General features: G+C 40.8%; 1 protein-coding gene across 4 annotated transcripts in view; it reads left to right on the top strand.

Moving 5' to 3' along the window:
- The window catches only part of syt16 (synaptotagmin XVI), a 37,447-nt gene that overhangs the window by 10,314 nt on the left and 13,827 nt on the right, over positions 1-13,306 (top strand). For 2 of the 4 annotated variants that reach the window (XM_071498848.1, XM_071498849.1), the window contains exons 3-4: positions 4,943-5,185; positions 11,537-11,767. In XM_071498848.1, coding sequence (XP_071354949.1) covers positions 4,943-5,185; positions 11,537-11,767 — 474 coding nt within the window. The remainder of the gene's footprint in view (positions 1-4,942; positions 5,186-11,536; positions 11,768-13,306) is intronic. The other 2 variants (XM_071498851.1, XM_071498850.1) reach the window with 1 other exon arrangement.

Here is a 13,306-nt window from a genome sequence, read left to right on the forward strand (position 1 = left end):
CCCCTAATAAAAGTTAAGTATGAGGTTAGTGAGTGTATAATGATGTATGTGTCTTAGACAGGGATCTCTGCATTTTGTTTGTGTGTGTGTGTGTGTGTGTGTGTGTGTGCAGCAGGTGTGAGGCCAGACTTTGACCCAGGGTTTCTTCCTGTCCATCTGGATGCAGACAGTAGGAGGCTCTGAGGCTCCAACACTGAGCTCAGTGTCTGACTGTCAGAGCAGCTGAGAGGGAAACTCCACTTTACCGCTGCACCCAAACACACCGTCCAAACATTTACTGTCGCACTGTGTTCGCTTCATCAGGGGATTTATTTCTGTGAGTCAACATAAATCACATTCACGGCCTCAACTAATGTTAATTCAGTCAGATCTTAGTTCAGCATCAGATGCAGTTTAGTAGAAAAAAAAGCAGTCTTTGTTTTTCAATGATTTTTTTTAAATTAGTAATGTTTCTGTCCAGGTACCACATTTAACGTGATTTTGGTGTGTCAATGTATCTGGATGGATAACTCCTCCAAATTCTCTGATCAGTTTAGTGTTATAAAATACAGCAAATCTTCAATTTATTATTTCAGTCAATCACAAATCTGTAAAACCACCCACGGCTACCCACAGAGGGAGGGCGCCCATCAGCCAACGAAACTACACGGACATACAACAAGTGGAAACTGATCCTGTCAAAGTCTGTTACATGTATGATGAAGTTACCATGTTCACAAAGTATGTTGCCATTAATGTCAACATAAAGCTGAGGCTGACAGAAAGGTGCTCCTTGACCTGAAGTGCTGGTCGAGTGTTGCTACCACAGACTCTAAATAACCTCAGTGTCTGAGTTTTGAAGCTCAGAGTTAGCTGCGCCGCCATCGCCATCCTGGCAGTGCCTAACTCCGCCTACCTCCCGGCTAATCCCACAATGGGCAAAGAGGTGGGGCAGGGGTGGAGCCCAGACATTGGTGCATTCCAGTTTGTGGCAAGCATACGCTCACCCACCTGTCCCTCAAAGCGGCCACGCCCTCAATTATGTTTAACTTTAAGCTATAATAAAGGGGTGAGTTATAAGGAGGGAGGAAATAAGCTAGAGACCAGGCTGTAAACATGTTTATTTCTGCTGTTAAGTTGGACATTTTAACGTTAACACTTAATGGAACGAGGTGTCCTGCTGGTAGCTGATAAAAAAACATCATGAAGTAGGAGCGTCTTCTTCTTTCGCTGTCGTCATAAATGTGTAGGTGAGGACAGAGTAGGTGGAGGTGATGTTTTTTTAAAGTGAAACTTGGACAGGGTTGTATCCAGTGCAGAAGTGTTCCCATGCTGCATCTGTCATGTGTTAACACTTCCAGACGTCTCTCTCTCTCTGTGGGAGTGAACAGCAGCTGAACAGAAAGTGGGTTGTCTGCCCACAGAGCGACAGTCTGCAGGAGAGGTGCCGGCTGCAGCAGCGTCCTCTGTCATTTAGTGGAGGTGGTTTTGAGTTTTCAGATGGCGTTTTGTGGTGATGTTCAATGTTCTTCAGTTTTCCTATATTCAGATTACTTTTCTTACCATCAGGGGAAACGTTCACACCACATTCAAACTCTTATGTGACACTAGAAGAGAAAGATTAAAGCTGTTATGCTTGTCAGACCCACTTGAAACTGTTTGGGACAAAATTATGTTGTGAAGCCAATTCAGGTGAAGATCCCAAAGGTTCTAAAATTAACAAATCTGTCCACATTCAACATCTTGAATATTTAATTTGATGTAATGTTGTGTTTTTTTTTTATTTTGACTTTTGACATTCAGTTCTGATTGCATGATCAGATATTCTGTACCATATGTAAATTAGCTGATCAATAATCAATAAAACACTAACACTAGGTTAACATCAGATACTTTCTTTGCTACAACAACACCGTCCCTTGTCCAGGCACATGAAATTTAATTTACTGATTTCGTGTTCCTGGACACAAGTTGTCTAAGTTCTTGGTGACACCAGCACAAAATGGAAGCATATGTTGTGAATGAATGAATCCCTGGATTCGTTAACAGCTGCAGAGTCGACAGGAGGTAGTTTGGGGCAGGTGTAGATGGAAGTCATGATTTTCACCACTTTTACTCAGTTTCCATCCAGTATTCTGTATGTGGTTTAGGCAATAAAAGCACTTTGGTCATCGTCTTGGTTAAATATACATAAAGACATTGTGTCTGAAGTCACTGTGATCTTCTGTTTTAAGCCAGACCAGGATCTTTCCATGACCTTCACCAAGAGTCTAAACTACAGAAGCCCCAGTGAATGTTTTTTTCTGGGAAGAAGGTTAAAAAAACCCAACAACTTAGATCCTCCCTGAAAGTTGAATAAGCATGAAGATATTCCAGATGTTGCAGTCTGCCCTTTTAAGAAATGACAGTATCATCACTACAGGAACCAGCTGCTGTTGCTTATTTTTCCGCCGCATACAAACACACACACACAGACTGTTGCTTGGTGATGTGAGAGGATGTTTTGGATGCAGATTAAGTAGATAAACCTGCAAAGTGTGGGAGCTTAGATTCCTAAAAATGACAGAGAGAGAAAAAGAGAGACATTAGTGTGACAAAACAAAAGGTGGTATATTGAAAAATAACACATAATACCATTACATTCTCACACACACACACACACCTACGCTGTGGAGTCCTTTCTTTGGCGTTCGCTCTTAGCAGGATGCGTACTCGTCTCCATTTGCTCCCATTGATTCACTTCTCTGCTTGCTGAAATGTTGCCGTGGAAACGGAGATGGCGACCCACCGTTATGCATTTCTATTCATGTGCACTGAAGGAGCCTCAGACACCTCATTGAGAGCAGAGTACGCCTCGTATCACCTTACAGCTCGTTGTTTGTCTGTACCGCTGTTTCTCTCGTTCCTCTCTGTCTTTGGTTCTGTTTCCTCCAACTTTCCTCACTCTCACTCCTTTCTTTCTATTTTGGTCTGTTTTTTTCCTCTCTTTTTTTAATCTCCACTTCTTTCTACCTGCTATTTGCAGTATCTGCCTTCCAATCCCATCTTTTTTACTCATCTTTTCCATCAAATACACATTATTTTTGCCATATTTTTCCAAAGTTCTCTGCTATTTTTATGCATCATTCATTAGCCATTCCTCTTATCCTTTAGGGTCATGGGGGGAGGTCAGCAGGAGCTAATTGCAACTGACATAGATTGAGGGCAGGTCCACCCTGGACAGGTCACCAGTCTATCACAAGGCTGACATATAGAGACATAGAACAACCATTCAGTCTCACATTCACACCTATGAGCAATTTAGAGTCGGTAATTAACCTAACGTGCACAATTATGATAGTTCACTCTGCACAGAAAGGACCCAGCCGGCTACACAGTCTGTGAGTCTTACCGCTGCATGCGCCGTTCTATGCAAAAAAAGTTTAAATTGAGGAATGCTTGCCAACCTCTTCCATCCTAATCACCACATGTATTCTTGTGAAACTATTCAATTCATAAATACATGATGAAAACCAATGGAGAAAATAATTTTAGTTTTAATAGAAGAGCAGCAGAGCCAGCCTAAAATCCTCTCTCCATCTACTGCATGACCACACTCAAAACCTGACAAACACAAAGAAAACCTGACAAATGTAAAGAAAAACTGAGAAAGGAAAACTGAGAAGCTCAAAAAAAAACTAACAACATTTTTAAAAGTTTTTAGGATGAGTAATTTGAGTTACAGTTTTTTGTTGTTTTGTTGGTCGTTTGTGATCCTGTGCTTCTCATCCTGTGCATTTATATTAACAGCCAAAATTAACCCCATACTGGAGCATCTCAGTCCTGGTGAAGATGCTGAATCGGCCACACAGGACGTAGCTTTAGCATCAGCCCGGTGCTTGTTCTCTCAGCTGGACTCAGCCAGTAAACTTAATGACTCATTGCTGTTGCCACAGTTACCATTATAAATTGCACATGTGAAGTTCTGGAATGGAATGATTTACAGGCATAGCAACAGTAACAAAGGGGCGGGGGGTGTTTGAAGGATCAATTGACAATGTTTTTTTTTTCATATTACATATTAAAAACGGGAAAAAAAATACAGGAAAAAAATGGTGAACAATCTTGGTGAACAATAACTGATGATAGGAAGGAAATGTTTTTATTTTCAGTTCTTGCTTAAAGGTCCCATATTGTCTAAAGGTAGATGTCCATGTGTTTGTGATTATAAAGCAGGTCTAGGTTCTATATTAATACTGTGAAAGTATCAAAGCCTCAGTCCACAGAGAAATGCACACAGCCTGTATTCAGAAACTGAGCCTTAAAACCAGCCGTCAGGACTTCTGCAACTTAGTGATGTCACAACAAAGCAGTCACCGCGCTAAGCCACGCCCCAAGCCCCACCCCCCTGGACCCACCATCCAACCTTGCAGGATTTGGTTTCTCTAAGTGTTTACCTGAAATCTGCATTATTTTTATTTGATCACTCAGAAAACAGTCAGCCAATCAGAAGGGAGGCTCAGATCCTCTCTTCTGATTGGCTGACTGACCTGTTGGTACTAGAGCTCCAGAGAGAAGCCTGAGAGAGGAGATGTAAAACTACACTGAGATGCTTTTTGGTTCTGAAACCACAGATATATCTTCTGATGGAGATCAACACTTCAGATAAAACACAGGAGACGTGTTAAATATGGGACCTTTAATAAAACTACCCATCAAGTGCTCTTGAGCAAGACACTGAGCTCCTGGTTCAGCCCCGAAAACTGACCGGGGAATTGTCTATTTCTAGCAGCTGCACACCAGCTGTTTTTACACTGACTCTGCTCTTGAGCAAGGCACTGAGGGTAACTCACATACTAAAGTGTCACTCGTTCTGTCTGTGTGTGTATCACATGTACCATGCGTACTGTGTGTGTGTGCATGTGTGTGTGTGTGTGTGTGTGTGTGTGTGCGTGTGTGTGTGTGTGTGTGTGTGTGTATCCAGGCTGTCTGTTTGTGTGGTCTGATCAGTGTGTCATTGTGTGTCCCCTCTCCCTCTCCCTCCTCCTACCAGTCACCCCAGAGGCAATCGGCTTCCTGTCGGCAGTGGGCGTCTTCATTGTGGCGTTGGCCGTCCTCTTCCTCTTCATCAACAAGAAGCTGTGTTTCTCGCGTGTCGGCGGACTGCCCTGTCTGGAGCAACATGGCCGCCGGAAGAAAGGACGAGTGGGAGTCCGCCAGGGGCTCGGTGAGTGACAGACATATATGATCTCTCTGCTTACATTGAAAACAACAAATACACTGGTCACTGGTGGACTCTGGTGGAAAAACTGACGTAATAAATATTTGTAGGCCTTATTGTCTCTACTGGTTTTCCATCATTCTGTTTTTTTTTTTGGTTTAAAAGTAGAGAGAGACAGTGAGAAACAGACAGGAAATATGGGGGAGAGAGAAAGGCTCGGGTTGGATTCGAACCCAGGCCGGTGCGGTTCAGACTGAGGCTACATGGTATGTGCCCTACCAGGTGACCCCCCCCCCCCAGCATGTTGGACACGTCTGAATACCTCCACAAAGAAGTGTCCACGAACCACTTCAACTCTTTTCAAAGCAAAGGAGCAGCAGTTCTAGACTGACTAGCACTAGACTGAGCCCAGATACCCTGCAGAGGAAACTTTCTGCCACTCCTCCAAGCTCACGACCATACAGTGAGTCAGGTTTGAAACGTAAATCGAGATCTTCATTATTCAGGCTCAGGTCCATCTCCACCTCCAATGCTGAATCATTTTTGTAACTGTCATTTTGGAAAACAGTGACAACTCATGTTTTTTGACGACAGACCAGGGCTTTTTTGAGAGGCAGTGACGAACACCGTACCCTATGTAGACATCTAGTATCGAAGACTTGTTGGACAGAGCTTGTCTGCAAAATCTGGGGATGTCTGGTAACAGGTTATCCACCTGTCGAGTTACCAGATGATTCTGGGAGCTCAGGTTCTGGTCTCTTTACAGGCATAATGGTGCCAAACTTGGTCATTTCACATGATCTTCATCAGCAGATTGGATTGGCCAGTTGTCATTGAGTTGTAGCTGTTCAGCTTTTCTTCTTCTTTTTCTGAGCACATTAACTTCGCATTCATGTAGAGCTTCAATGTTCACTCAGTAGTTGATGCACAACTGATGTTCAAATCTTCTCATCAACATTGGCTTCAAAGTTCAGTAGCTGACAAAACAGACTCACCTCAACATTGATTTAGTAGCTGTTCTGGAGCTTTTGGTCATATCACTTCATTTGCTCAGTCCTGGGGGCTCAGGATAAAACTCGCCCTGAAACCACAAACTGTTGCTTTTACACTTGTGTTTACATTTAGGTTGAACAAGTTAGACAGACTGTGAGTGAGTCAGCTTTGGAGAGGCTGGTAGATATGTTCTGACCTTTGGAAGACTAGCTGCTTCCCCTGCTTCCAGTCTTTATGCTAAACTAGGTTAAGCAGATCTGTAATTAACACACAGACTTATCAAGGTTCTGATCTCACTCTCATAAAGACAATAAGACTATTTCATAAAACCGTAAGCAGTAAGCAGCGTTGCTTTCTTGTCAATGTTAATCTCTTATATAACCTGAAAAAGAGAGTGTGCGTCTCCTCCATGACTCCAATTAAACTCTTCAGGAATGGAGAGGGAACGTGGGTGAGTTTGTATTTGTACAGTAGGTTTCTGTGGGCGAGTTTGTGTGTATGAGAGAAAGAGTCAAATGAGTCAGCCGCACACTGCCACAAAGCTCTGCAGCAGCTCACAATAAAAAATATTGACTGAAAAACCTTGAAGGAAAATTCAGCAAAAAGGAGAAAAAAGTACATTCAGGGAGAAACAAAGAGATCAGGACACTTAGTTTGTCTCTTTATCATCCAGTGAAACGCTTTCTTCAACTCCCACTTGTCAAACAATTTTTAAGGTTAACTAAAAGTGAAGTTAAAGGACCAGACTGGTGTTTTTTTTATTGTTTCCAAGGCTGAATTATAACACAAGAGCTTTTTGTGGCTGTCACAGAGTCAGTGTTTTAGTCATATTCTAGGAACTTTTGATTGATTAGATGTACTGTACTGTACTGTACTAAACTGTACTGTACTGTACTGTACTGTACTGAGCATGTGGTTCGTGATGTGGGAAAGTCTTTGATTTTGAAACCTGTTTCAACTGCAAAAACAATTCAAGTTTTCCTGGCAACTGGGAGCCAAGAAGAAATGCCAAATGGAAAAAAATTTTTACACTTTGATTTCTAAACTGACTAAACAAGAAAGGTATAAAGCATTAACTGATGAATTAGTGACCTTTTAAAGATGCTCACAGGTGGATTTTGTTACCTTTGTTTCCTGTAAGTTCACCAGGACAAACATGAGAGTGGTATCAACCTTCTCTTCTGACTCTCAACAAGAAACCAAAGAAGCTCATTTCCCAAAAGGATGACGTATTCTTCTAGACCAACCCAGATGTTAGCGTCACCTGGTTCTCTCAACAAAAAGCCAATGAGAGTTTTACATTGGCTGTTGGATTAGGGCAGAAAAAAAACTGACAAACTAAAGTTCCTTATCCTGACACACTTTGTTCAGCAGGATAATCTTCACAGGTGAACACAACTTCTATGATGTTTGAAGCCTAAAAACAATCATCACCACCACTAACCTTCAGCCTGTAGTCTGATTCAGCTCTGAGCTCTTCTACAGAAGCCTTTCCTCTGACAGAGTTAGTGACAGTTTGTAGAAACACAGTGAGGCTGTAAAGGTGGACTGGTGAGGAGATCGGTTTTCATGTTGGACTGATGACGTTTAATGTCCCTGACAACCTCTGTCGTCTCATTTAGACTCTTGTTAGCAACCGGCCTTTTTAACAGACGGAGAAGCTTCAAGAATCAGGACTGAGGGATTTACTGACGGATTTTATTTTATCTTAAGCTCATGTTGATTTCAGTCACCTAAACTATAACCCATTCAAAACACCCAGAGACTATAGGATGAGGGGACAGGAAGTGCTAAAATGCAACTAATTTCCAGATTTTAGTACTGCACTCTATTTAATACTGTCACAGTGACAGCTTCCTCCATGTGGGCTGAAGATGGTAAATCCTGTAAATCCTGCTGAAATCAAACTCAGAAGAATTGACAGAGTTTCACTGCTTTAAAATTAGATCTACAACATCACATTTCCACCAGCAGGATGTTTCAATCCAGGTGGAGACTGTGAGTCGAACGCTGAGCAAACACTAAGCTTGTTTTTTTAGTTCCTCACCTGCAGCAGGTGGAGTCTCTGGTATTTCCAGTTGGTTTCCTGAACAAACACCACATCCTGCTTGGAGTCTCTCCATAACATTAACAACTCAAAATCCTCTGGAGCGTCACAGGACGAGGTAGGGGCTCTTACTGCCAATGTTTTCAACCACAAATACATACAAACTATACATGAGAATGTAGTTTTTGTTTCATTTGAACAAATCACAGTGAAAAGCTGATATGTTGCTTTAAATTAATTTGGCTTAAACAGAACATTCACCTACACTGTGTTAAGGAGAAAATCAGGAACTTAGCTAAACATCCTTGTTTTATTTTCATTTTATCTTAAAAGCAAATTAGTTTCACTGTTAAGGATTATTTTTAAGAAGTATCTAATTAATTCACCTGTTTAGTACATTTAATTGAATTAAACCTTCAGGGTGGGATTTAAAACATATGTGTTTTTCCATTTCGCTGTCACTGAAGGACGACTGCCTTCATCCTCTGCCAGGATATTTCACTCTCAGTGAGCCCCTGTCCACACATTATACTTTCCAACATATATCGTGGAAAGGTAACACAAATGTATGTCCTTGGTTCAGATGAACAGGTTGTGTTGGTGTGTAGTTTGTAGTGTAAACACTTTCTGACCTGCATGTCTGAAGTGAGTCTTTACATTGACCCAGAGTATCGACTCGCTGCTGTGTATTCTGCAGTTTAGTGGCCAAATGTGTCTCACTGTTGAGTTAAAGATTTAAAGACTGAAATAGTGCAGTGACACCAGCAAAATACAGTTTATCTATTGAACATGATTTTCTGCAGACAAATAGACATAGAAAGTAGGGATGAGCTATGTAGTTAGGAAATATTCCTGGTACAAATATATTTGAAGTGCAAGCAATATGTTGTGTTTTTCATAAAAGTGTGGGCACAAGTGCATATAGTATTATAGGATATAGTTATGGTAAATAAGGACCGGTGGAAAGGCAGCTGATCCATGCACCAGTCTGGGAATTCAACTGGCTTATCCATGAGAGTCGAGATTAATTGTCCCATATTTTGGTGTTTTATTTAAAGTGTTGATATCCATAAGAAGAGATATTTGCAGCTTTAAGTACAAAAAAAACATCTCAGTGTAGTTTTACATCTCCTATCTCAGGCTTCTCTCTGGAGCTCTAGTAACAACAGGTCAGGTCAGCTTAATTGTTTTCTGAGTGATCCAATAAAAATACAGCAGATTTCAGGGAAACACTCAGAGAAACCAAATCCTGCAAGGTTGGATGGTGGGTCCAGGTGGGCGGGGCTCGGGGCACGGCTGAGAGCAGTGACTGCTTTGTTGTGACATCACAAAGTTCCAGAAGTCCTGACGGCTCAGTGTCTGAATACAGGCTGTGTGCATTTCTCTGTGGACTGAGGCTTTGATACTTTCACAGTATTAATATAGAACCTAGACCTGCTTTATAATCAAAAAGGCACTTTCCTGCGTATTAATGAGATAAAACTAAAACTTCTTGAAACTTGTGTTAGTATTCTTGATGGCAAACATCTTGTTATGTGAACGTACGTGTTCTTTTTGTCATGGAGCCCATGGTGGGACATAAGGTAACTCAGATAACTCCTGTTTTCTGATGATTTGGCTACTTTTACATGAGGAATGGGCATTGTGCATCTGTGCTTTTATATATGTATTGTGTGTAAGTGTGTGTGTGTGTGCGTGTGTGTGTGTGTGTGTGTGTGTGTGCGTGTGTGTGTGCCTGCTCATGTTACATTTGCACATTATCATTGAGCCACATTACTTCACTCAGAGAGCTTCCGCCGGGGAATAGCTTTAGAAGACAGAAGTTAACAGACCAATCATCAGTCACTCGCCCACTCAGAGAGCAGATTCCTGTTCTGTAGGTAACCATGGCAATCGCTCAGGTAGAGACAATGACCTGCACTTTAGAGAAAAGGAGGGGTGGGGCTGATCGCCCCGCCACTGCGTCACTCATTCAGCTGTTGCTATCCAATTATGGTCAAATTATGATGGAGTGGAGTGACCCTCCAACCCTGTTAATGTTAACAGGTTCAGTGTTTTTTATAGCAGACACAGAGAAACAGAGAGAGGGTGTAGGAATTTATATGTCCTCACTTATTTTATGAGCATTTACATCTCATACAGGAGCAATAATTTTACTCCCCCTCAGCACAGGACGGCTTGAATCTACTGTCCCTGAGAGCTGGTGGAGAGTGTTGTTGATCAGTCATGATTCCTCAGTCAGCTGGTACCACTTTGTGAAAAGGCTCCATTTATAAAGGATTTATAAGATGTTTTTACTGCTTTTATTCATGGCTAATAAATAATTTCTAAGGCTTTATAGATTAGTTAGAGTCCATAATTAAAAGCTTTTCCACATTGTGGAAAATCCTCCTCCAGCAAAACCACATTGTGCTCTACTGTATTTATTTTATTATTTTAGACTGATTCTAGCATCTTTTTAGAAGACGATAGCTTTATGAAAATACACATGTCCTCAGGATATTTTACCCAATAAACACTGTTGAGACTTTTTTCAGACCTGTGTATTGACTGAAGGTTTTTCTTTCAGGCTACATACACCCCAATTTGATATGTCCAACATTTCAGTTCCAGTGTTTCTCAAACTTTTATTTGTGGTCTAAGATCAAAAATTAATAATCTGTGGTCATCAACTAACTTTTAAGAAAGGAAATATATTTTTGTATATCACTGGATCATTGGATTGGATATCTTTAACCTTTGTGTGGAAAAAAGTATTTTCTTAAATTTTAGTCATGATCTACATTGACACCCAAGTTTTTTTTGCCTCTGGTTGAACCTGTTTTAGAAGAGGCAACTTAAATTCCACTAAGAAGTAATTTCTAGATTCAGCCCACACAACTTTGTTTTGTCCTCATTTAATTTAGAAGCTGAAATTTCCTTCAGGCATTTTGTTAAACGAATAAAACTGAAGGGGTCATGGGGCACTAGAGAAAAATACAGTTGTGTGTCATCTGCATAGCAATGAAGTTTCACTTATTCATTTATGTGTCTCAACAAATTATTTTGTGTTGTTCTTTCAGTTTTCTTTGATTTGTCACCGTCCATCAGTGTGTCCAGGATAAAGCAATGAACAAATGTTTTTTTTAATCTGTAATTTAGGCCAAAACTACTCGAGTCGGACAAATCATCCAGTGATATTGCCTGTTTAAAACTCACTCAAGTGTTTCCTTCCCTCTGGATTTCCTCTCCTCTCTTTCCTTTTACTCCTGATCTCCCAACTCCCAGCTTTTCCTGTTTGCCAACCCCCATGTTTCCCTGTGTTTATCTCCCCCCAGTGAACAGCTTCGGTGAAGACGACGACGATGGCATCAGCTCCTCCGACAGCGACGACGAGGTCCTGAAGCAGTTTGAGATCTCTGTGTCGCGCTCACAGAGTTTTCGTACCACAGCGGTGAGTGGAGGTGAACCGCAGTCACAGCCAACTCAGCTCGCGTTGGGTCGACGCCAAAAATTCACCCGACTGTCGGACCAGGAGGAGGGCAGCACAGAGCCGTCAGACTGTGAAGGTGAGGGGCTGAACCACAGTGTCTGTCTTCAATAGAACACATTACAGTACCACTGGGTGATATGATATGACCCATGTAAATTTGTCTGTTGTTAGAGATCTGGCCGCATCATTTACACCATGGTAACTGTCACTTTCAATACTTGTATTGTAGGCAAGGTTGTAAATCAATTGGCAGAACTGATTTATGGAAATATTGGACTTTTTTCATGATTTTTGCTTAACGCTTTATTTTACGGGTCCACATTAAGAAAATAAAATTTAACATTTAGTGTTTAGCTGAACATTTCTAGGATATTTCCAAGAAAAGCCTATGTTTAGTACTAATTATAGGGGAAAGGTAGTGTGTGCTAGTTAACAGCTTATTATATTTGAGTTTTTACAAAAAAAATGAGTTAATTATGTAATGGGTTAATTAGAATATTTCATACACGGACGTTTCCTAGGAAGACCCCAAAAAAAACTTTATTTTAAACTTTTAAAGGTCTGGTCTGTGGAAAGCTGACAGTTTTGAAACACAAAACAAAGGAATTTTCACTGCAGCTAAAAAACTACAGGCGAGCAATTCAGCCAATACACAGCATAAACATCAGTTAAATTAATATTTATTGATCACCAAGCAGATCTATAATATATGGCAGCTCAAAGTCATGAAGAATTGAAATCAAAAATTTTCAGCCCTTCATCAAAATGTCTAAATACCAGCTGATTTTTAGGAAATTCTGATTTGCATGAGTCCTTAGTTCCCCAAGTCTCTCCAACAGAGGTGGAGGGTGAGAAGTTAGCACGGCTCTTAGAGCAATAATAGCTATGTTTATGGATAATAGCAACATTTGCTAACTTGTAGAAACAGATCATCATGGGCATCCCATTCTCTGTCTGACCACCTGATAAAACACAGGAAAAATGTCTGACTCTATTTGTCTTGCCGAAATGCTCCACTGTCTACACATAGCAGCTGATAAAGCTTCACCTAAGTTTCACCAGTTTACTGCTTTCAAACAAGAGACCTGAACCTCCATCAAACAGAAAACCAGAAAGATGCTGCTCTAATCCATCCCAGTGTCAATGAGCCAAAAAGCTCCAAATAGCATTTTTACTGCAGATTAGAGGCCGTAAAGAGCTCAGGGAGGCTCAGTGTGATTGGACTGGGTGAGAGTGGACAGGCAGCAGCATTAATTAGTACACGTTTGTACACATGTTTGTGTTTGTTTTTAAGAAAAGCCCAAGGGGGAGGAGAAAGTAGCAAACAAAGCAGTTATTTTTTATTCTGCTTTTACAGTTTAATTGTTTTGAACATATATAATTTAAATGTTTGATCAATTTGTTTGTTGATGGATTATTGTAGATTTGCATACTAATTGATTAACTTAAAGCTGCAGCAATACATTTCTATACATACAGTAGATTTTTATTTTGTAATTTTATATTTTATATCTTTAGTGTTTGAGACACCAGGTGTCGCTATCCATGGTACCTAAAGGGGATTTAATTCTGGCTCTGGCAACATAATGGGGGGGGGTATATTCTTCTTATAGTC

This window comes from Trachinotus anak, unplaced genomic scaffold (assembly GCF_046630095.1).
Source record: "Trachinotus anak isolate AG129_WGS33_773 ecotype Australia unplaced genomic scaffold, CSIRO_AGI_Tana_v1 ptg000015l, whole genome shotgun sequence".
In the NCBI taxonomy this organism is placed as follows: domain Eukaryota; kingdom Metazoa; phylum Chordata; class Actinopteri; order Carangiformes; family Carangidae; genus Trachinotus; species Trachinotus anak.